Source organism: Lichenostomus cassidix, chromosome 10, assembly GCF_008360975.1.
Source record: "Lichenostomus cassidix isolate B80296 chromosome 10, HeHo_3.0, whole genome shotgun sequence".
NCBI classification, from domain to species: domain Eukaryota; kingdom Metazoa; phylum Chordata; class Aves; order Passeriformes; family Meliphagidae; genus Lichenostomus; species Lichenostomus cassidix.
The window spans coordinates 17,527,560-17,550,043 of NC_139491.1; the positions used below are offsets into that span (position 1 = coordinate 17,527,560).

The 22,484-nt window shown below is 42.2% G+C and overlaps 2 protein-coding genes across 4 annotated transcripts in view; one reads left to right on the forward strand and one right to left on the reverse strand.

Moving 5' to 3' along the window:
* Positions 1-3,584, reverse strand: part of SCAPER (S-phase cyclin A associated protein in the ER) — a 135,630-nt gene extending 132,046 nt beyond the window's left edge. The window contains exons 1-2 of one of the 2 annotated variants that reach the window (XM_085070949.1): positions 3,519-3,584; positions 1,657-1,729 (exon numbers count right to left, since the gene is read on the reverse strand). In XM_085070949.1, the coding sequence (XP_084927075.1) occupies positions 1,657-1,729; positions 3,519-3,574 (129 nt within the window). In that variant the 5' untranslated portion in view covers positions 3,575-3,584. Of the gene's footprint in view, positions 1-1,656; positions 1,730-3,331; positions 3,480-3,518 lie in introns of those variants that run through there. The other variant, XM_085070948.1, reaches the window with a different exon arrangement.
* A 4,357-nt stretch (positions 3,585-7,941) lies between these two features.
* On the forward strand, positions 7,942-19,077 carry RCN2 (reticulocalbin 2). 2 transcript variants are annotated; one of them, XM_085070954.1, is made up of 7 exons: positions 7,942-8,101; positions 8,223-8,328; positions 11,078-11,274; positions 13,745-13,858; positions 14,577-14,673; positions 16,356-16,498; positions 18,295-19,077. In XM_085070954.1, exons 1-7 carry the CDS (start codon positions 8,000-8,002, stop codon positions 18,445-18,447), a joined length of 912 nt encoding a protein of 303 aa, XP_084927080.1. In that variant the 5' UTR covers positions 7,942-7,999; the 3' UTR covers positions 18,448-19,077. The 2 variants fall into 2 exon arrangements, with proteins under 2 accessions (XP_084927080.1, XP_084927081.1); XM_085070955.1 differs by having other exon boundaries at positions 13,757-13,858.
* Positions 19,078-22,484: the final 3,407 nt, after the last annotated feature.

A 22,484-nucleotide genomic window follows, 5' to 3' on the forward strand; every position in this document is an offset into this window, starting at 1 on the left:
CTCAGAGTAAGAGATACTGGGGATGCACTTCATTTACCTAATAAACATATTTCTTTGCTCTCAGGAAATGCCCCATCACATGACATTTGAAACCAAATACATTAAGAAGTATTTGTATCAACTGACAGATATCAATCAGATAAAATATTGCTTCTTCTACAGTGTAGGAAAGTTAGCCCTCAGAAAGTAATTTGCAACAAAGCCAAGCTACACATGATAACAATAAACTTATGTACCATGTGAGCACAAAACTGCTGACCATGTTAGCTTTAAACATTGGCAAACTTAACCACAAAGAAATAAACCTAATTATTATTTGAGGCATGAACAGACCGATTGTCTATAGGACTAATCAGGAAGTGCATTTTTCCTCTTTTCATTATTACCATCATATAGTTCAAGCCTGCAACCACTTCTACATCTTTAGAAAGAAAATACAGTAAAATTACATTAAAAATGAATACAGCAGATGAGTTGCTAGAATTTATTAAGGTAGTAGGAAACACAACACAAATGAGAAACTCCTTTTACTTTAATGCTAATATAGTAATTTTTAACTTGGGTTTCTCTCATCCAGCGGTCTTCAGTTGCCTGTTTGGAAGTCACAGTGTGCCATCTAGTGCTCCACAGACCTGCCCAGACCAGGCAACACAATAGGAGAAAAAACAGCACTGCTGTATCAGTGAAGTTTTGGAAAACCTAATCCAATAAATAGAGCAAAATATGTACATTGGCCCAAAGCAACCCAAATAAAGCGCATAAAACCCCCAGAATTTGTACTGAACTGGTTCCAGTCTGTCCTTATTCTATACAACTGATTCTCTATTCTTGCTAGGAATTTTTAGTAAGAGTGACCATTTCTGCTGTAGCAAGTTTGGTTTGGGTTTTTAATCCCTTGTTGCTTAACATTGTGAATGTAAAACTTTGCCTTAGTCCATACCAACCTAACTTTCGAAATTATTTATTTTTATATAAGCCAGAAAGGGTTAAAAGGAAACAATAAGTATGTCACAATGACATTTCAAGGTATTTTGTATAATGAAACTAGAGCCTAACTTAAAATTCTCATCTCCATAACTTGGACATCAGTCAAAAGAAACCAACAAACCATGAAGGGAGAACCAAACGGGAGTTAGCAGTGAGGAAGTGCTCAGCCACCAAGAAGGAAAAATTGTTGTGCCAAAGGCTATAGTGTGTATGAACAGCCTTTTCATTTGACAAGAGCTGGCCGCAGTACCCTCCCTCATACAAGTGACATGATACTGATACCTGGTTTTTGACATGACCTCACCTCCTTTTAAGAACACCACTCTGACAATGCAACCAAACATTAAGGTCTTACACTGCAGCACAGGTTGGAGGAAAGCAGTTTAAATGGGAATCAGCTGAAATAAATGAATGCAAAAACCCCCATGTACTAACGAAACTAGAAATTATGTAAAATGGAAGAAATACTCAAATTTATTCTACAGTAGAATTAATTTCTGGAGGTTTTATAGTGTTAATGAATAAAGTTTATTATGGTCCTAGAACCAATACTTTCATAGAAGGTACAAATGAACCACTTTATGAATGAATCCCAACGTGAAAAATTAGTTTTTCTTGCTGTTGAAAAAATATTCTACCATATAGTAGTATAGTTACTGAATGTCTTACCATCATATTATAGCCTTCCTCTGCATCAACAGGCTCACTTAGGTTTTTGGACGACCCCATTGAGTTTTCCCACCTGTGTAAAAATAAACGCAATTAACTATTTTACCTTAAACCACTTCTAAAACTACTTTTAGCTTGCTGGCAGCATTCAGGTCATGGACATCAGATGAACACAGCAAGGTTTTCAGAAGATAATTTTATTTGTAAAGTGTTTGCATTGCTCCTTACTAAAAACAGCCAAAAACCCAAGAAGAAAACAAAAAGAGAATGACCCTACAGAAAAATGTAATTTTATGTGTGGTTTGATAGTAAACAGTATAACGAATATTAAAACTTTCAAACAAATTGTTGCATTGACTGCTCTACAACAGTGATGCAAATACAATAATCTTTTCTGTGACAGAGAACTGGACAAGTAGATTATTGGTTCTAAAAGAAAAATGAATCAGAGATGCATCAGAGAATTACTGATGAAGCAAAACAAAACTGAAATTTCTGCTCTCGTTTAACTGTAAGATGTGATGGCTCCTGTACAAGTCACCTCTGACAAAGTGAATACTTTATGCAGCTGTAAATACACAGCCACTGGCACAAGTGAAGAAAGTACACAGGGGTAAATACTTACAGGTTTATCAAGAATTTCCAGAGCAACGTTAACTATTCTGAAATAAAGTTAAACCCTTGGTTTTAAGGTTGATAAATTCTAGACAGCTGCTGATTCGAGTGTGAACAGTATAATCCTACTCTTCTGAAGAATCAGATGCTAAATGGAAATTAAAGACACTTCAAAATTATCTGAAATCAGGTAAAAAACCAAGATTAACCTTTAATCAGATCGAAAGTCAGATTTTGTTGGCATTTACCATTAATGACACTGCTTTAAGCAGGCTGTTCACCTGTTCTCAGATTACTTAAATGGCTGAATTTTCTAAAAGAATATAGTCCAACCTGTGTCAACAAGCCCACAGATGTCTGTATGCCTTAACCTACTAAACCCATACAACCAAAATGTTCTGCACCTGGATGAAGGAAGTTGAGTTTTTGAAAACAAACACTGTACTTCAGCATCACTTCAGGCATCAGAACAGGCCCAGCATTGAGTCTTCAAACACTGAGACATCTTAGAAAATGTCTTTTGTACACCAAACTGACTTGATGATAATCGAGGTGTAACAAAAGCTCATTAAACTGATATATATACTTAAGGAAAAAGCATGAGGACCCACGTATTTTCCCAGCAGTGCAGTGCATTTAGAAATAATGCAAAACCAAGACTCTGTATTTAGGGAACTGCATAGAGAAGAGAGATCCTGAGTGCACTGCGAGACCTACTGCGCTGTCAGCCTGATTTGTCTCTGACAGCAAAGGAAGACCACGGGTTTATGCTAGGAACGACATGAGTAGTTTCTAAGATGCAAGTACTCATACACCATGTGGGATTTTATAACAGTTCACAGTGAATTTCCTCAGCGCGGTGCCTCTCCCCCCCCTCCCCAACTCCCACTCTGGGCGGGAGGGCCTGTGCAGCCCGAAGCACCGGCGGTTCTCAGGCAGCCTCAGGGATCCCCTCAGGCTGAGCCCGAGCTTCCCCTCAGGCGGTGCGGGGACGACGGGAGGGGCCGGCTCACACAGACAGCCCGTTTCCCCCTTTCGGCACGGCCTGACCCACACCCACCGCTCCCGGTCGCCTGTAGCAACCAGGCTGTGCCTGCCCCGCCTGCCCGGGCCGTGTGGCCGAGCGGCCCGCCGGGGCAGCGCCCGGAGCTGCGGGGCGGACAGGGGGTGAGGCCGGCCCGCCGCCATCTTGCCCGCGCCTCCCGCGCGCTGCCCGCTCGCGCCGGGCCCGCGCGCCGGCCACTCACGCTCTCCGCCGCGCCGCGCCGTCCCGCCCGCGCGCGTCCCGCCGCGCTGACGTCATCGCCCCCCGCCGCCACCGCCCGCTCGCCGCCGCGCCGGCCCCACCCGCCCTGCCCGCGCGTGCGCGCCTCTCGCGGGGAAGGCGCTGCCCTCAGCCCGTGCGCGCCTGGCTGTGCGCCTCCGAGCCGCTCGACCCCGAGCAAACCCGGCCCGCGCCGGGGAGAGCCGTGCCCTCACCTCGCCCTCGTCTCGCCTCACCGTGAGGAGGCCGCGCTGAGGCGGTTCCCGCGGCCGCCGGGCTGAGCCAGCTCGGGGTGCCCTCAGCCTCTGAGCAAACGCTGGGGCGAAAACAGAATCGGTTCGGTTGGAGAGATCATCGAGTCCCACCTATGACCGAACACCACCTTGTTGACTGGACCGTGGCACCAAGTGCAATGTCCAGTCTTTCCTTAAACACCTCCAGGGACAGTGACCACCACCTCCCTGGGCAGCCCGTTCCAATGTCTAACCGCTGTTTCTGTGAAGAAATTCCTCCAAATGTCCAACCTAAACCTCCCCTGGTGCAGTTTGAGGCCATTTCCTCCTGTCCTGTCGCCACTGCCTGGGAGAAGAGACCTACCCTTACCTGCTGTCAGGGAGTTGTGGAAAGCAAGGAGGTTCCCTGAGTGTCCTTTCTTCCAGGCTGAGCCCCTCAGCTCCCTCAGCTGCTCCTGGTGCTCCAGACCCTTCCACAGCTCCATTCCCTCCTCTGGACATGCTCCAGCCCCTCCATGTCTTCCTCGTTGTGAGAGGCCCAGAGCTGAGCCCAGGGCTGGATTTGAGGTGTGGCCTCAGCAGTGCCCAGCACAGGCCGATGGTCACTGCCCTGGTCCTGCTGCCACACCATTGCTGGTACAGCCCAGGTGCCATTGGCCTCCTTGCCCACCTGGGCTCACCTGGGCTCTCCTGGGCTCGTGTTCAGCTGCTGTCAACCTGACAAGGCCTCCTGTGCCTGTGTGATCAGCCAGGCAATGGCAGTCAGCCCCTCAGCATCCAGCCCTTCCCCATTGCTGGGGGCTCGGAAAAGGAGAACAGTAAATAACTGTGTGCAATACATGGAGTGTACGAGTAATACAGGCACCTAATCCAGGGGTGTAACACTGAGGAGTGATTTGGCGTGCTGTGTCCAGCTTGGGCACAGTACCTGGGGACAAATTGGGCTTGTGAAGAGGCTAGCCTTCCTCATGGGGTCTGAGCCCTGGGAAGTGTGATTTGTGAGGAAACACAGGACAAGTGGAATCTATTTAGCCAAAAGAAGATAAAAGGGGATGTGGTAGGAGTGTTCAAGCATGTAAAAGCACGATGTGAAAAGAGAGAATAATCCATTTCCCTCAGTGTGACAGCAATAGCGAGAAGAAAGAGACCTAAATGATAACCTGGATAGCTCAGGTTGTCATCTCTAAAACATTAAAAGTCATACAAGGATGGGAATAGATGGCTTGGGGGATCATACAGGCTTCAGCTGGATCTGCAGGAAGCGCAGCGGCAACATCTCTCAGAAATGATACATCACTCAACCGTGGTTCAGAGCAGAGAGCTGAGCGAGGAGGTCCATGAAGGTCCCATCCAAATCCCTTACACTGCCATCCTTTGATAATGCACTTGTTTATTATTTATCAGTCAGAGCTCCCACAGCTGCCTCGTCAGTGTGCTGCTGAGCTGAGCGCCCTGATACTGTGTCGCATCAAATCCTGCTGTTCTGGTTTGATGCCAAATCAGACACAGCATCAGAAGAGTCTCTTTTTATAACCTATTTCCTCAGATATTAATAACTGCACTAAATGCAAAGAACAAGAAAAACAGGTCAGTAATGCCTGCAGAGTATAAAATTCTTTGTGCAAAGTCTTATGAAATAATTAGAACACTCAAAAAGTCCTATTTGGGTACTACTAAAGCAAATGACTATTGCTTTGAAATCCAAACACAGGGTATTTAAATGGGATTATCTTTATAAATAAATTGTTGGTTAGTTTTTTCCCTTACTTAAATCTGTGTGCCAAAATCAACAACTTTTATAATTGAAAAAGGAAAGATAATATTTGCATGCAGGTCTTAGATAAACTGTCTCATATGCAGCTTAAAATGTTGACACGTGAAAACAATAAAATTAGGTAAATATGTCAGAATGGAAGCCTATCTAAATAAAGCTACTGTCAATCCATTTATTCTGGCAGTATATAAATGAAATACATTAGAATAAAAAAAAATTAAGGCTTATTCAAGTTGGGCAGTGATTTATTAAACTGAAATGTAGAAATATCAAAACTTACAGTGAACACCAGACGGATAACTTCACTTGCTAGAAATAACTGTTCAGAAGCTGCTATTTGTGCTGCTGGACAACTGCTCTCATGCTGACAGTCTAAAAGACACCATTTACACTTGCAGATCTCACAGAGAAGAAGTTGTGTTGAAAAAGACCTTCTAACATTCTTTTTTTTTTCCTGTGACCAAAAGAATGTCTCCAAACAGATTTGTGACAGACTGCATGCGATTTGGCTTGAGGGAAGGGCAGATTTTCCAGAAAAGTCAGGAAGTTCACCACATAAAAAACGTTTTATATAGAACAACTTGTATTCTGATTTTGAAACAGCTTCACTGATACTCCCTTTTAACTTACAATAGTGATGTGTTTGCTATGCACATGGTTAAAACAATGGAGGGATAAGAAGAGCCTCTCTTCCCCCTGCATTCATACCAGAATGATCTTGAATTTTATTATACAGTTGGTTTAACTGTATAATAAAATATATATACAGTTGGTTTAACTGGTGTGCTGGGAAGTGTCTGGATTGTATTTTGACACATATTTCTTCTGCTTTCCCTCTTGCCGCGATTCAGATTATTTTCCTAATGTATAGGATATAATGAATTTCATAACAATAAATTTGCTCTTCCACATCTATGTTGAGTTTGTTATTTGGAGGCTATTACAGTTGTGTAGGCACTGAAACATATAATCTGATACACTTATCAACCCTTGAGATATGCAGCGAAGAGGTTTTTTGTGGTGTTTATAATGCATTAGACAAAGAAAACAAAGCATCTTGAGTGCTATTTCAGAAAAGAATCAAATCTTATTTGTTTTGATTGCTCATAGGATTTGCTTTGTCTATACATGCCACAAGTAGTAGGACTTAATTCACATTCTGTATATGTGATTTATAGAAATACTGATGGGAAATTTGACATTTAAACCAATAAAAGGTATTAGACTTAACTCACTATTAGATTTTTTAATGGAAAGACATTTTTTATATGGGCAGGAAATTGCAGTAACACGTTTACTGATTTATTGCAGTATTTTACTCTTGGATCTTCAAAATGAACTGTCGTAGCTCTTCACAGTTAATAGAATTGGAGGTGAACCGGGAGCAGTCCAGCGCTGTTGCCACAGAAGGGACTGGACAGTGCAGCAACTTCCATTAACTGGAGACTCTGCCTAAACAATTGTGTTTATGGAAGCCCAGGTAGGTTAATCTCACTTCTTTCTGGTTAAAGGAGGAATTTTGAAAATATCCTTGTATTGAAAGGAGAAATAACAAATCTAACGATGGTCCTACATAAATCTCAAACCAGTAAGAATGATTAATTTGACCCCAGCGGGGTTGGGATCAGAGCAATCCCAATTTCATGTGACAGCTGTTAGGAATGATATTCCTGGAGAGGCCCCTGTTCATTTACTCGATGTATTTTCAGTTTGTCTGAGTGGTCAATGAGGTTAAATTTATTTTACAGCTTTCTATTATCTGTGTTGAACAGTTATTAAAACTTGTATTGATCCACCTCGTTAACTCTTACAAAGCCTCGCTTCCCTTTTGCTTTGCCTTAGACGTGTAACTTGTGAGTTGGACCCTCAAGCAAGACAAATGTTTGTTCCTTCTGATATAAAACTTTTGCATGCCTTGTTTCCTGATCCTCTTCCTCTTATCGCATTTGTTGATGCTTGCCTGAAATCCTGTAAACATACAATCACAGAATATGCCGAGTTGGAAGGGACCCATCAGGATCATCGAGCCCAACTCTGCCCTGTGCAGGGCATCTCCAAGAGTCACTCATACTATGTCCAAACGCTCCTTTAACTCAGGCAGACTGTGGTAGCAGCCACTTCAGCCTGCCAGGCCTCACTGATGTTCAGATGTTGGGTAATTGTCAGTATATCCCGACGGTATTTGGTGCCTTCCGCTGCTAGAGCAGAAAGGCCTGGGCAACAGAGCCGCATTGACGTTCCCGAACCGCGAGTGCTGCGCGCAGGCGACACCTGGGCCCGACCCTCCCGCCTTGGGCCCGACCCTCCCGCCTTGGGCCCGACCCTCCCGCCTTGGGCCCGACCCTCCCGCCTTGGGCCCGACCCTCCCGCCTTGGGCCCGACCCTCCGCCGCGCCCCCCGCCCGCCCCCGGCCCTCTCTCCGCCCCTCGCCGCGGGTCGCTGTGGGCGGGCGGCGCGATGCGGCCGCTGCTGCTGGCGCTGGGCCTGGCGCTGGCGCTGGGAGCGGCGAGCGGGCAGCACCGCGCCGAGTACGACCGGGAGGCGCTGCTCGGCGGGCAGGTGGGCCGGGGGCGGGCGGGGCCGGCCGCAGCTCCGGCGGGGCCGCGGGGCGGGCGCGTTCCCCGGGCCGGGCCGGGCCGGGCGGGCAGGGCCGCTGATCGGGCGCGTTGCTGTGCCGCAGGAGGAGGCGGAGGAGTACGCGCGGCTCAGCCCCGAGGAGCAGCAGCGGCGGCTGAAGAACATCGTGAAGAAGATCGACGCGGACGCGGACGGGCTGCTCAGCGAGGGTAACGGCGGGGGCCGGGCGGGCCGGGCTGCTCGGGGAGGAAAACGCGCTCTACCCGTGACACAGCCCGTGGCTCTTGTGCTGGGGAGAATCCCCGTGGAAAACATCACTATCCCTTCACAGTGAGTTAGAAACACCGACAGGCTCATCTAGAGGCCATCTCAGTGCCTAAGGTTTCAGTTTGACTCGAGAATAGGCCACTGAGAGGGGACCTCAGTGATGTGTATAAATCCCTAAAGGAAGGGTGCCAAGAGGATGCAGGCTCTGCTCGGTGGTGCCAACCACTTGGACAGGAGGCGACAGACTGAAACTCATGCCCAGGAAGTTCCACCTCAGTATGAGGAACTTCTTTCCTGTGCAGAGATTGCGCACTGGCACAGATTGCCCAGAGAGGTTGTGGAGTTTCCTCACTGGAGGTACTCAGGAACCTTCTGGACTCAATCCTGTGCTGTGTGCTCTGGGATGACCCTGCTTCAGCAGGGAGGTTGGACCAGATTACCCACTGTGGTCCCTTCCAAGCTGACCCATTCTGTGATGGAAGAAGAGTGGCCAGCAAGAGTTAGTGTGGGTCAGAGCAGTACCAAATTGAAGGTATCACCTTTGCACTTGTACTTACTCCTTACACCTCTGAAGCTACTTGGAATCAAGTGGGTTTCAATGTCTGTAATCCTGTTACATGCAAATCAGAGATTTGGTTTAAGATGCCAAGAAGGTACTGCAGCTATAATACCGCATACATGTGCTTCAGTACCTGGTGACATCAAGTGACATTGAGGGATCATACTTCATCATAATACAGTATCAAATGGCTCTTCTCAGACAGGTTTTTGTCAGTCAAACTTACAAACTCCATGGTAAAGTCAGGCCCTTTCTGTCAGTAAATCATTATGACAATCTTAATTTAATTTTGAAACTTGTTATGAACATTTTGTTTGTTCTGCTGTGATTTTGACAAAAAAGCCTTTCCCGTGTGCACACACAAAGCAAGCAGAATCCCTGGTCAAATGCCAGAACAGTAATATTTCATTAAAAACTATACTAAATACGCAGGAAGCTTTCTAGGTGAGAGGACAAAATACATTTTTAAAGACAAGATTGACTATCTCTTGAATTCCCTTTCATTTTATACACTGAATTTAATCAACTGCTCCCTTATTTCAGTGTTCCTGCATGGACTGTGTAGAGGTGAGATAGTCTGTGCCTTTGGTGGGGTGAGTAATCCCCGTGCTACACCACAGGCACTTCACAGCATGAAGGCTATAAGGGAAAAAGGCTATATGAAGTATAGGAATTCCACCTGTATTCCATCCTCATGGTATATATTGCATCTGATTCTCAGTCTATTGAAAACTTGCCTTCCTTTCACATCCCAAGGGTAAAACTCACAGTGGAATGTATTTTTACACTGAGAAACTTATGGTATTGAAGCTTTTTGAGCTCAGTTATTCCTCAGTGTATTGCACAATTCTTGAGAACTTTTTCCTTATTAGTGATGCCTCCATTTGGAGGCTGCCAGTGAGAGAAGATGGAATATATTAATGCTACTTCTCTAATGCTGGAGTATTAAGTATTTCTGATTAATGGCATGGGACGTTATGTGGTCACATGGCTATGCCTCATGCCTTAAATGCTGGGAAATAAACCATTAATTAATGTTGCCCATTTTTAAGAAATCATGTTGCAGTTTCTTGTAAGGCAGTGCTGCTTTGTGCACAAGCCTTGGTGGCACACACACCTCTGCATGTTCAGTCAGTTCACAGAATCTGTTAGAAAGCTGGTTCTTTGCTAATATAAATTCAGTATTCAAAATGTATTTTTTAAAATCTCTTGCTGCTTTTCAAGGATGTTTAAATAAACCTAATAAAGTTCTATTGACACCTCTGCCAAGAAGGACAGGATAAGATACTTTAGTATTTAAAGCATGCTGTAAGATTTTTCTACATCAAAGTAGTGATTTCTATAGGAATTTTTAGTACTCATGACTCTTCAGAGCAGCATTTCAATTGAGTTGATTAAGATGTATAATTTTTGCAATGCAGAGGAAGATGTTTTTCCCTTCCAGGCACCTGAAAATAACTGAGAGATACTGAGAGAATATGTTCTCCCAATCTTCTTTAAATGAAGTAACTTTAATGTGTTTCTATCAGTTCATTGGTGTGTTAAGTTTTATTTCTTTTAGCCACATTTCTATAAAAACAAGCAGCTTAAAAACATTTCCAAATTGTGTAAGGCTTGAATGCAGCCCCAAGTAAAGGTAAAATAGCTAATCTTAGATAAATAGTTAATCTTTTATTTTTGGTAATTAAGGCAGTGGCACTGAATTAACTTTCATTTCAGTTTGTGGGTTTTTCAAAAGAAACCCCAAAGTGATGGGGACAATGGTTTTTTGGTGTACCAAATTACATTTAGAGTTGTCTGTCTAAACCATACTCAGCATCATTTTTGTAAAGCTCTGGAGAAAAAAAAATGCTGTTAGAGTGTTGATTTGCTTCAGATTTGAAAAGACATGGCCACATAATCATTAAAAAATCCCATGAAATCTGTAGCTGTGATCTGTTCCCTCATTCAGTTACCTTGGAAAATGGCAGAGCATGGAGGAAACAGACTGGTTTGCTTTAAGTAACCTCTTGTCTATGTGCCTACATCTGAATTGCAAAGTATATTCCAGACAGAATAGATCTGTGGTATCTTTACAATTTTTATAGTGCAGATGAATTCTGATTTTATTCTATTTTTAATGTTTTTCACAGATGAGCTGAGCTCCTGGATACAGCAGTCTTTTAAGCATTATGTTACACAAGAAGCTAAGCAACACTTCAATGACTATGACAAAGATGGTGATGGATTGGTGTCTTGGAAGGAGTATAATTTGCAGATGTATGATCGTGAAATTGATTTTGATGAGAACACTGTCCTGGAGGATCAAGAAGAAGAATCATTTCGCCAGGTAAAATGTTTCAGCATCAGCTCCTCTGAGCTGTTGGCCCAAGGCAGCAAGATTTGTTTATCGTGACGGAACAAGATGGGTAGAGAAAGCAGAGCAGCTGGCATATGTTTTAACACTTTGTGCTATCTGAGATAGGGGAGTAATTAAAGGAAAGCAGTGGAGTATTAAAGCTGCTGCCGACAAAATAAAGACACAATGAAATGGTACCTCCTGAGTGTATTTTGCTGGCTGAGTGGAGCATAAGTCTATTGACAGCCTTACAACAGAGCATGGTCTCCAGCCACAATCTTCCACCAAGGCTGCAATCCCTTGGGTGGGATGTACAGCCTGACAGTGTCCTGCCCTCAGCAGGGGCTGTACCACTGGTGTTGGAGCAGAAGGGAGCTCTTTAACACCTTTGTTGCTCTGTTCCAGCCACTTTTTCAGTTACTGCTCAAGCACTCAGTGTGGGCTATCAGTGTTGCCTGCTGTAACATTGCCTGTGCATTAGAGACCCACAGAGAAAGCAATAGCAATTCAAACAGTTTTAAGCAATGAAAATGCAACTCCTGTAGGTGTAAATGGATATTTAAACACTGAGGTTGTGTGTGAGTCTCATCTTTGAAAGCAGATGCTTAAGCAGGGAAAGGGAGGCAAGAGAGGCAGGGAGAAAAGGTTCACCAAGAACCACCACATGGCAAAACTTGTTTGCTTTCAAGTTACACATTTATAAGTACATGTAAATGACTCCCAAAAAGAGAATGTGTTTTCAGACTATTCTGGCATGAGATTGCTTTTTTTTTTTCTGTGAGGATTGCTTTGTCTGCTTTTAGTAAAGTTGTAGTAGATAATACAGGGTGTTAGCAGAAGTGAAACCAGTATAGTGAATAGAGGATTTTACACACTGAAGAAACAAACTGTAAAGCTTGGGCTGTCACATAAGTGAATAGTTACATACTTTTAAATACCACAGGACTTTCAGAGGAACTTGCAGTCAAAATATTGATACAATTTTTGAGACGTTGCCATCGTAGATACATAGAGAGCTATAGACACATAAGCTGGGATAGAACTGCTTATTTATGTTATAATTTTACTGCTTGCTGCCTTCTCCAATGTAGATGATAAATGAGCAGCATTGTACAAGCATCACAGGTCAGCCACCTTCAGCATTTTCCTTACGTTTGTAGTAAGGAAATTAGTAGTGCTGCTCTAATCAAGGTGGAAGAATAAGATACAGTTTAAAATTGACATCAAGTAACCACAGGAATTTACCAGAAGGTGGCAGCCTTGTTCATCACTTCCCAAAAAACACTGGAAAACTGACTGTCCCTCAATGATTCCAGCTTACTTTGCAGTATAGTAATTTCTGTAGTCAGTCTTTCTGGACTGCATTTCTAGTTAAACTCTCAGCTAAGGTCAGCTTTTCTTTAAGAGGATATTTAACTATTTTGCAGAGTAGTAAAGATCTTATACTTAATTTATTACATGTTATGCTCTGTGTTAGCCTAATTTTGAGACAAGTGTCAATAGGTAAGATATAAACTGGAAGTACAATTTCAAATGGTTATTTGTAAAGTATTTATGATCTCTGATTTTCTGGCTACTCCCTTACCCAGATCAGTCACACTGATAGCACAACACACCTAATGTAAAGTTTCCAAGATTTTTAGAGTTCGCATCATGTGCAGTTTGAGCACAGATCGGTTGTCAGTGGTGTGGGGCTGTGTTTTGTCTAAAGACACTGCACAAAGTGAAACAAGAAAAAAAAGGGAAATCTTTGCACATTTGGAAGACGGAAATCAGAAGTGCAAGACATTCACAGTAAGAACTTGCCTGCTTATTGCAGATATATCTTTGTTAAAGGCATGCTAATACATATATTTAAAACAGGTTAGAGAATGGGCTTCTCTTTGAAATGACCAGGTGTAATGGACAGCAGTCCTGTAGTAAAGGAGCCTGGCCTTAAAATGGCTTCAGAAAAGACATTTTACACATAGGATCTTTCAAAACCTTCTTTGAACTGCAGTCAGCCCTTGACATAAATAAGATGTAGATCCACAAAGTTAAATGCCCTTAAAATGTAAATTTTGGAATTTGCAATGGCTGCCATTAATTATAATCACTGTACTCCGCTTGGTTATTTTGGGAATTGGTGACTTTTAGAAGATGACACACATATATGAAAATGAGAATTCTTGGTCTTTTCATTATCTCTCTTTTGTGTCTTTTAAGCCTTGGCTAAAAGCGTGTTTTAAATGGCTCCTTAAATTGAAAAAAGCAAGGTTTTATGTGATTCTTAGAATAAAACCACCTTAATTAAAAGTATTGTTCTTATTGCTCTCAATGAACTCTTTTTTAGTGAAAATTTAACATCAGTATAATATGAGTAGGTAACGTGAAGCAATTAATATCTTAATGAGCTACAGCCAACGACTATAATGTTGTTTTTCCTTTCCAATAAGGGCTCTAACTAAATCTATTTTCTAAGCTTCATTTAAAGGAGAAAAAACGTTTTGAAAAAGCTAATAGAGATGATGTTCCTGCTCTGAATGTGGATGAATATATTGCTTTTGAACATCCTGAAGAAGTGGAGTACATGATGGTAAGATTTAGGGGAGCATCTTTAACAGCCTGTGTGTGTAGATGCAACATCTTTTCAATGTGTGTCCTTAGCCCCAGTGCCACAGGGGTTGGAGCAGTTATGGATATGGCTTGTACAGCCCAAATGAAAAATGAGGTACTGTGTGTTGGATCCAGTGCTGGAGGTTAGGGCTGGAGCAGGAGCTCAATGCTTTTCTTTGAAATCTGTTTCAAAAACTAGAATTGCATAAGTATCCTGAACTTTTGGGATTGCACTGACATAGCCACCTCTCAGCTCTGTTAGGCTGCAAATCCATCAGTGAGATTTTAGCTTTTGGTTTTGGCTCTTTGGTGGACAAAAGACTAACCAGTTCTCCTAATAATTAATTTAAATTGCAAAAATGCAAATTAGTGAATTCACCAGATGAGAAAAGAAAAATGAAATGAGCTTATAGAGCTTTGTACATATTCATGTTTCTCAGCTGCTTTTGCAGTTTTGAATTGTGTTGAAGGATTCCAGCTCTGGACACCTTTCAGATTTGGTTTTCATGAAATGTGACATTCTAAACTCTTAAGGACAGATCTGTTTTATAGCACAGGAAGCAATTACTGCACTAGTCTGCATAAAACACAAAAAGAGATGTGAAATGAGGGAGTCTTTCATTTAAGGAATACATCATTGCTCTAAAATGATTCTTGATTCTGAGTTTCTAATTTTGCTCTTTGTGTGTATACAAAAGGACTTTGTCATTCAGGAGGCTTTAGAAGAGCATGATAAAGATGGTGATGGATTTGTTAGCCTGGAAGAATTCCTTGGTGATTACAGAAGAGACCCAAGTAAGGAAAAAAGGGAAGGGGCATAAAAGAGGGAACTAACAAAAGCTTTTGGAATGGGGTGAATTGGATGCACCTTTATTTTCAGCTTTTCACACCTACAGATTCTGTAAGATTTTCTGTCTTGGAAAAATTCTGTTTTCTGGAACTGGGCATAGTGGACTCACTATTTCAGTCTGCCCCATGTGTCCTTGGTGGTGGTTTGTGTGTAAACCATTGCACAGTTCCCTTGCAAGTTGCTTCTTGTTTTCTGAAAGACTGAAGGGAGTTGCTGATCACAAGGGATGCAGCTGAACTAAGGTGCAGTTCTGGCAGCTGAGCACATCTGCAGACCCAGCCAGCAGGGATGTAAGGGTAAACTTCCCTGGCCTTGAGCAGCCTGAGCAGGCAGCTGCCAGCCTTGCTTTGGAAGGATTGAGCTGTGGATGTTGTGAGAGAGGTGGAGGGGAAGTGTAAGGAGTCAGTTCACTGTACCAGGTATCAGAAGCCTCATAGCTGCTTTCACTGTTCTGTTTGTTTGGGTTTTTTTCCCAATCTTGACCTTCCTTCAACTTAATCTATTACTTCTTTAACATGAAAAAAGACACTTACCTGATGCTTTTCAATATTTATCAATTAGTGTTTTACACACTGGATTAGATTTGCTAAAAGCTAGGGCAAATAACTCTTCCTGTTCCAAAAAGCCCAGTAACTTCAATTACGTGGAAAGTCTGCTTGGCCCAAAGGAATGCTAATTCTAAAATGGCATCCTAGCTGTGGAAAATTGTGTGAGACACATGAGAATATTGAAGTACCAGGGGAATAATCTGTTTTTCGCCACTCTAATCAGCCACCTGGAATTTCATATTTTGTAACTATCTTTGTTTGTCAGAGCCAGTAAAAACAATAGATCTCTGATGCAACTACAGGGTTCTTTTTCTTTTTCCTGCTCTAACATGAAAGAAAGCTTTTCCAATCCAGTCTATACAAAGTGGTTGGAAAGGAATGAAATTGCTGCAGTTATAGAGAAGATAGCAGCTTTGTCATTACAACTTGTTAGCAAGACTTGAGAATCAGCTGTAATTGTACCAACTACTTCAGCTTTTCTCCAAGTGGCCATCTCTCCTGCAGATAGTGTTCCTGCAGCACTCTTTAAAATGACTAATAGGCTGCATGGGGGCTCTGATTTCATAATTAGCTCGTGGTTTGTGGCAACAGTGTATGGCGAATTGTGACATAAAGGGATAATCTACTTGCAAAACCAAATGCTGGAAAGGGAGGAGAGACTTCATGCTTTTTGTTCTGTAACGATAGAATTGTGATTATTTTTAAACTGTTACTTACCTGCTTTTGACTTTCATAAGGCTTAGAAAGCCAGTTCATGCATGTCTGCAGTGTTAATAATTTTGATGAATTACTTCTCAATTCCTTGAAGAGTTAATGACAAGTCTAAGATTGCTCTAGGCTGCAGGATGCAATACCTGTACATAGGGTAAGTATAAAACAAGTGTGCAAATAAACAAATACCAACAGGAAATGAAATTGCTTTCCCCACTTTCCTCTGCCCATTAAGGTTTGGTTTTGTTTAGTGACATGACTTTTATGTTACATTTTATGAGATTAAGTGAATTTGCTTAGGAGAAAAGGTGAAAACCTCTGCTTTAAGGTGAAGAGTGGCTTTAAACTTGACAACTGTGTCTTACTAGCTGCAAGGGAAGATCCAGAATGGATACTGGTTGAGAAGGATCGGTTTGTGAATGACTATGACAAGGATCAGGATGGAAAACTCAACCCTCAAGAGCTGCTGTCTTGGATAGTACCCAACAATCAGGGTATTGCACAAGAGGAGGTACGTGTTTCAACTGCTGCTTAGGTTTTAATTACTGCGGGAGACTTTTGAAGGTATGACAGCAAAATGATAGAAGCATTCTGATTTATAATGTCTTAGTCATTGAAAAAGAATGTCAGTAGATATTTGCATGTATTTTTAACTTCTTTTCACTTTGACAAGGAATGCAGATCCTTTAACTGCATTAGGCAGATGTAAAGTTCCTATTAATTGTGTAAATGTTTGTAAATTAACAAAGTGGTTTTGTACATGTTTAAATAGCTTATCTGCTTTGACTCAAGGGTACAGAATTTTAATAAGTCATTTTTTAGTTATTGTAGGTAAATCTAATGAGATGCTCTACCAAAAGAGGCTGCATAATTTTGTAATGAGAAATTGATTGTGATTCTTCTAACTGGATAAATCATCATAATTTGTAGAACTAAAAACTCGTCTTAAGTACAAGAAAATGGAAGTACTCTGTGATTCAAGATGGTGTAAAGCAAACTTTGATGATGATAATTAAAATGGTTTAATCAGGGGTAGAACAGCATAATAGCTTTTAAGTGGATTCTCATTTTAGCTGCTTTATTTTTTTGTAGCAGTTTGCAGTCCTTGACTGCAGTAGAGAGGATTTCTGCCTTTCTGCTAGTAACTTCTCAGCTAAATTTTCCATGTGTTTCCTTTACCCTGAAGGATTTTAGTGTTCAGAATGGCAGGAGCACCAGGTCTTGCCATGGCTTTATGTTCCTGGGAAAGAGAGGAGCTGCTTTGTGTCATACAGCACAGCCCAAGTGCTCATTGCTGAGCTCCCCCTGTGCCTTGCTGGGCTCTTGGTGACAGGAGCAGCCCTGTGGCAGCAGCAGCAGCAGCCCTGGGTGCTGCCGTGGGTGAGCTTGGTAGAGGCTGAGCTGCTCACTGGCTCTGAGTATTTTTGTAAATGGGGATCTGTGAGCCTTTGCATAGCCTTTTCTGGCTGTGGTCAATCCTTAGTTCACAGAAATAGCTCTGTTCTGACATGAATTCTCACTAGTGCTGATTCTATTTCATACTTGTGTTGGCTTGCTTTGTTTGGTTCTTTTTTTAGCTGTTCTTAGCTATCGTTCAAATTTTAGCTTACAGCAAGGCCATGCTGTAGTAATAGCTCAGTTCTGCAAGAAATAATTTGTTTGATTTGTTTCTCTAGTGTGCTAGGTGTTTTCTTTGGTTAATATAAAGGCTTAGCAAAGTCATCTGTCCGAGAGAGATGGTGGCATTGACTTCAGTCATAAACTGCTGTTTGAAAGCTGAATAGCACAGTTCCATTTCAGCATTTCAAAATTACTTGAGACACCCAGTAGCTAAACAGCATAAAAATAGAAAAATTACTATCTATTCCATTTTCAGGAATTGACATGTGTTGGCCAAGATGTTTGTCGTATTAATCTTTCAGCTTTTGCCATGCAGAGTGCTTTTAAAATCCACTTGGCTGACGTTAGTCCCTGTTATTTTTGGCTCAGTTACATTGAGCCAAACCAATCAGAAAAAGTAGGAACAGAAGGATTCTCTAAATCACTGTATTTGTAGATGTTCAGCAAATGAAAACAAAGCCCATGTAATACCTGGACTTCTATTTCTCAGAAATAAGAGGTGCAGTAGAGCTGCTGCACAACCTGTCAGCTTTGAACTATGAAATACTGGTGAATGAGCTACAGCTAAAATACTCTGCAATTGGTTCTTCATTTTACTGCTAAACTTCCCTCTTTTTATAATATGTAAATAAGCAAAATACAGAATTGTTTTAACTTGGTGCATGTGGTATTCTCTTTCTTTTATAGGCTCTTCACCTCATTGAAGAGATGGATTTGAATGATGATAAAAAACTTTCTGAAGCAGAAATTCTTAAGAACCAGGATTTGTTTCTTAACAGCGAAGCAACAGATTATGGTAGGCAGCTTCATGATGAACGTTTCTACCATGAAGAACTTTAGATTATTTATTTTGTAATCTTTTTTTCTTCCCTTTCTTTCATTTGTTAAAAGCACTCATCAGCTGCGTTGCAAGTTTTATGCTGTAATTACAGTACACTAATGTTTGTGTAAATAATTTGCATTCAGAATTTAATTGCCCTCCAGCAAACTTCCTGGGCCTTCAAAATTAATGTGAAGTACTTGCTATCAAAATTCTATAGCGTTGGGAAATAAATTACTTCAGGGTAGTACTGTATTGTGAAGAGTTGTTCTGCTGTACTTGAAGAAAATGGAGAATCTAAATGGTTCTGGAAGAATGCAAAATGTAGTGACTGAGACTACTATTTTTCTAATCCATTTAATTAGGACAGAGTGTGGGGAAGGTAGGGGGATGGTTAGAGTCAGTATTAACTGTGTTTTATTTAATACCTTTGGAGAAATACTTACATAAATGCCTCAGTTGTTTAAGAGGTTTCTACTTGATTTTGAATGGTTTCTATACTGTGTTTTACTCTATCATAAAACTTGCTATTTTTACATCTATAGACAGTAATTATTTTTAATGTACAGTTGTAGAGCATTAGCAATACAGTGGTATTTTACTGTGTCAAGACCCTCTTCATTTGTTGGATTAAAACTTAAAATGTTCTATCTTTCTGTGTTTTGTACATTTATTTTTTACTGTGGGTCACCCACAGCAGCTCCTGGAGATGTGAGCAATGTGCATAATGTCCAGTGGCAACATTCTTGGCTTTATCAGCCAGAGATGTGTCATCTTATCTGACTGCTAAAGAAGATTAAAAAAAAGCAACGTGTGCATTTAGCATTTCTGGACAAGTTTGCAAAAGCAATTGTGACAAGAAGGGGAGATAGAAACCCAAATAATTTTGTTTTCTCTTTCACAAAGTACTTCTACTTTTCTCCCAAGAACAACCAGATCCTGTTTGTACTATGCAAGGCTCCAGTGACACTGCACTTTTCCACAGTTCCTCTTCTCTTTTTTTGTCTTTGAAACATTTTCAGGGGTAAGGAAAGTTTAAGCACCTACCAAGCCCAAAAAGACTCCATGTTCCTATGACACAAACAATTTTATGATATACAAAGTATCACAATGTTAATTCTAGAAAAAAATCCATTCATATTCTTTGTGATTATGGCAAAGGCTTTGTTTCTCTTGGGTAAAAAAAAAATCTTTCTCTTGGGTAAAACAGCAGAACAGGATCCACCTTCCCAGGATGGCCTCTATTTGAAACTGCTATGAAATGTTAGATAAGGGGTAAGAATGGAGCTTGTGCAATTAATCTTTGTATTAATTATCGATTTTACTGAAGCAAAATGCCAGCAGGCCTGTCATGTACTGTGAAACAGTGCTTTTGGAAGGCTGTTGGAACAGCTCCTTTTAAAAGGAGCAAAAGGTGTGTATTTCAGAGCTGACCAGAGCCATGGTGTAGGGTCTGGGCCATGCTGAACCAGCTCCCAGCCACAGCCATGGAAGGGCCAGAGGAGCTGCAACAAACCAAGCTGGATGCTCAGAGGCTGCTGTTTCTGTTTCCATGGGAACAGAGATTGGCTCCTCACAGAAAGCAAGGTGATTCAAAAATTTTTAATGGGAATGATTGTGGATAATTTGCAAGCCCCTGACATTTCCCACATGGAAATGTGGAGATCCATTCGTATGGAAATAGAACGGCAGGCACAGCTCAGCAGCTCGACCCGGCTCTGAGCTGTGCATTTCCTCTGGAAGTGGTTTCCTTGCTGCTGCTGTCTCCAGGCTGTGGGGCTCAGAGAGACACCTCGGGCTGGGCTGTTTGAATTTGGCCCTGGCTGCACTACAGCAATCCTTTCAAAGCTCTGTGTCAGATGTAATGGTTATGGAGGCTGGAAAGGACTGCACAAGTGCCTTCGAGTCTCTGTTTGCATTTCCCAAACAACCATTCCAAGGCATCACAATATACCTGAGGAGTTTTGAAAATTACAACCAGCTCAGCACCTGGATTATATGAGCGTTCAGCATCTCTTTATATTCTGCCTTAATACTTTTCATAGACTCCCTCACTCTCTTTCTATGTTGGATAAAAGGTTTATTGTCTACTCCATCAGACTCCCTGAAATCAGAAATATTTACTCTGAAGAATGCCTTGCTTGGAGTCCTGGATGAGCAAAAAAATGTTTGTTGATGCTATTTTCATATTTTACCTACTGTCAAGTCCAAACCTGCCACCCAAATCCCTGATAAAAAGCTTTGCTAAAACAATATGTAGTGAAAAATTAAATGAAACTTCCATTCTTATGAATGAGAAAATTTGAGGTGTTTTAATACAATTTTTTAAAAAAAAAAATTACTTTTCCTCATATTTCACTACAGAATGGATTCAAATGGTGCATTCTGCTGCCACACAATTTAATTACTGGGGAAAAAACCCCTCTGGAAGTGTGTTCCTGGCCTTATCAAACAGAACAACTGATTTTTAACCTGTAAGAGCAGTGGTGGCAGGAGATGCAGTGGCTGTCAGGGAAGAGTTCCACTTAAGTCTCCTTGTTGATGCTGATGAATTCCTGAGTGAGCCTGTATGCAAAGTTCAGGTTAAAATCCCCTTTAAAAGAGTGAGAAAGGGCAGATGAAAGGCCCTGCAGGTTTTCAAAGCATCATGACAAGTCTCAGCCCTTTGCCCACTAAAATGCTGCTTTTTGGCACAAAGGTACCAACATCACTCTTTTGTAGGGGAAATTGCAGGATGCTCAAGGTGGTTTCAGTAGATGGCATTACAGGAGTTCATAGCCCAGCAAGGTTCATTGATTTTGCTCCCTGCTCTCAGCCCCACAGAGCTCCCTGCCAGGCTCAGCCTTTCCAGCCTTCATAAAACTCTGGCTACTCACATCAGGATATTAACCCAGTCCTGAGCTACAGCCTTTCAGAACTGCAGCCCTTGATGTCTTGTTCCTGTTTAGAGACTAGGGGAATAGAAAATAGTCTCCCTCTTCTAGAGCCCATCAAAGCCTGGCTACCCCTGCCTGGCACAGCACCCTATGGACATAACCCAGCACCAGCAGGACTGTGAGCAGTGACCCAAATCGAGGTCACCCTGCTTCATCAGAGCCAGGGCTGTGCCTCACACCAGCTACTCTGACAGCTCATCGAAACACTGAACTGGGGAGCTGCTCTGGGCTATTCTGCAGCCATGGGTGAGAGAGGAGTAAAGTAAACTTGTCCCACTAAAGCTGCTGATGGTATTTGGGAGCAAGCATCCCTGGGTGCTGCTGGGGAGGTGACTGTGCTGCACCAGAGCTGTTGGGTGGGATGGATGCAGGCACAGCATGAGGTTCAGTCACATAATTGGCTTCGTGGGTGGAGGCCAAACTAAAAATAACTGGAAACTAGCATATCATTTTGGAGGGTTAAAATGCACTCAATGCATTTTTATGAACCCCAACAGCAGCAAGGATGGTCTCAAAACACAGCTGTAACTTGGAAATAGTAACAGGAAACATTTAGTTTTAGAAAGACTGAGATAAAACACCCTAAAAAAAGATCCTTTCTTTTTTGCATGCTGATCAAGTACGACTAGTGCCCATGCCCTCAAAATACATCTTTTTTCAAGGAATTTTCCCTTTGGAAGAAAGCTTCACTCCTTCCTCCTCAACACTGTCTGCAAGTGAATCCTCACATTTCTCCTTCTCCCACTCTCATGCAATGATGCTTTTTTCCTGCTACACCTCTGACCCTCCAGACTCTTGTTCGCACTCCTCTGCTCAGACTTCTTTTTCCCTCTCAAAGTCTCTGCACATTCCCTCTCTTCTACAGACCATCAGGAAGGAAACTTGCAACTGCTTCAAAACACCAGCTACAAACTGTCTATGGAGTGAGGAGGGATGCCTCCAGCCCCGAGCTGCTGCAAAGCTCTCTGAGCAGAGCCCTGTGTCCTGCTGGAGCCCAGGGAAGCTGCAAGACTTCCTCAATGATCTGCCCGGGTGGCTGCTGCTGTGGGGACAGCAGGAAATAAGCAACACCCAGCAGTAATGTCAATCCCAGATAAGTCCTGATGTGTTCTTGGTGGGGA

Excerpts from the sequence above, each read along its gene's own strand:
- RCN2 (XM_085070954.1), top strand. The coding sequence starts at position 8,000 with ATGCGGCCGCTGCTGCTGGCGCTGGGCCTGGCGCTGGCGCTGGGAGCG. Across the intron at positions 8,102-8,222 it reads AGGCGCTGCTCGGCGGGCAG|GAGGAGGCGGAGGAGTACGC; the intron begins GTGGGCCGGGGG and ends GCTGTGCCGCAG. Across the intron at positions 8,329-11,077 it reads GGACGGGCTGCTCAGCGAGG|ATGAGCTGAGCTCCTGGATA; the intron begins GTAACGGCGGGG and ends TGTTTTTCACAG.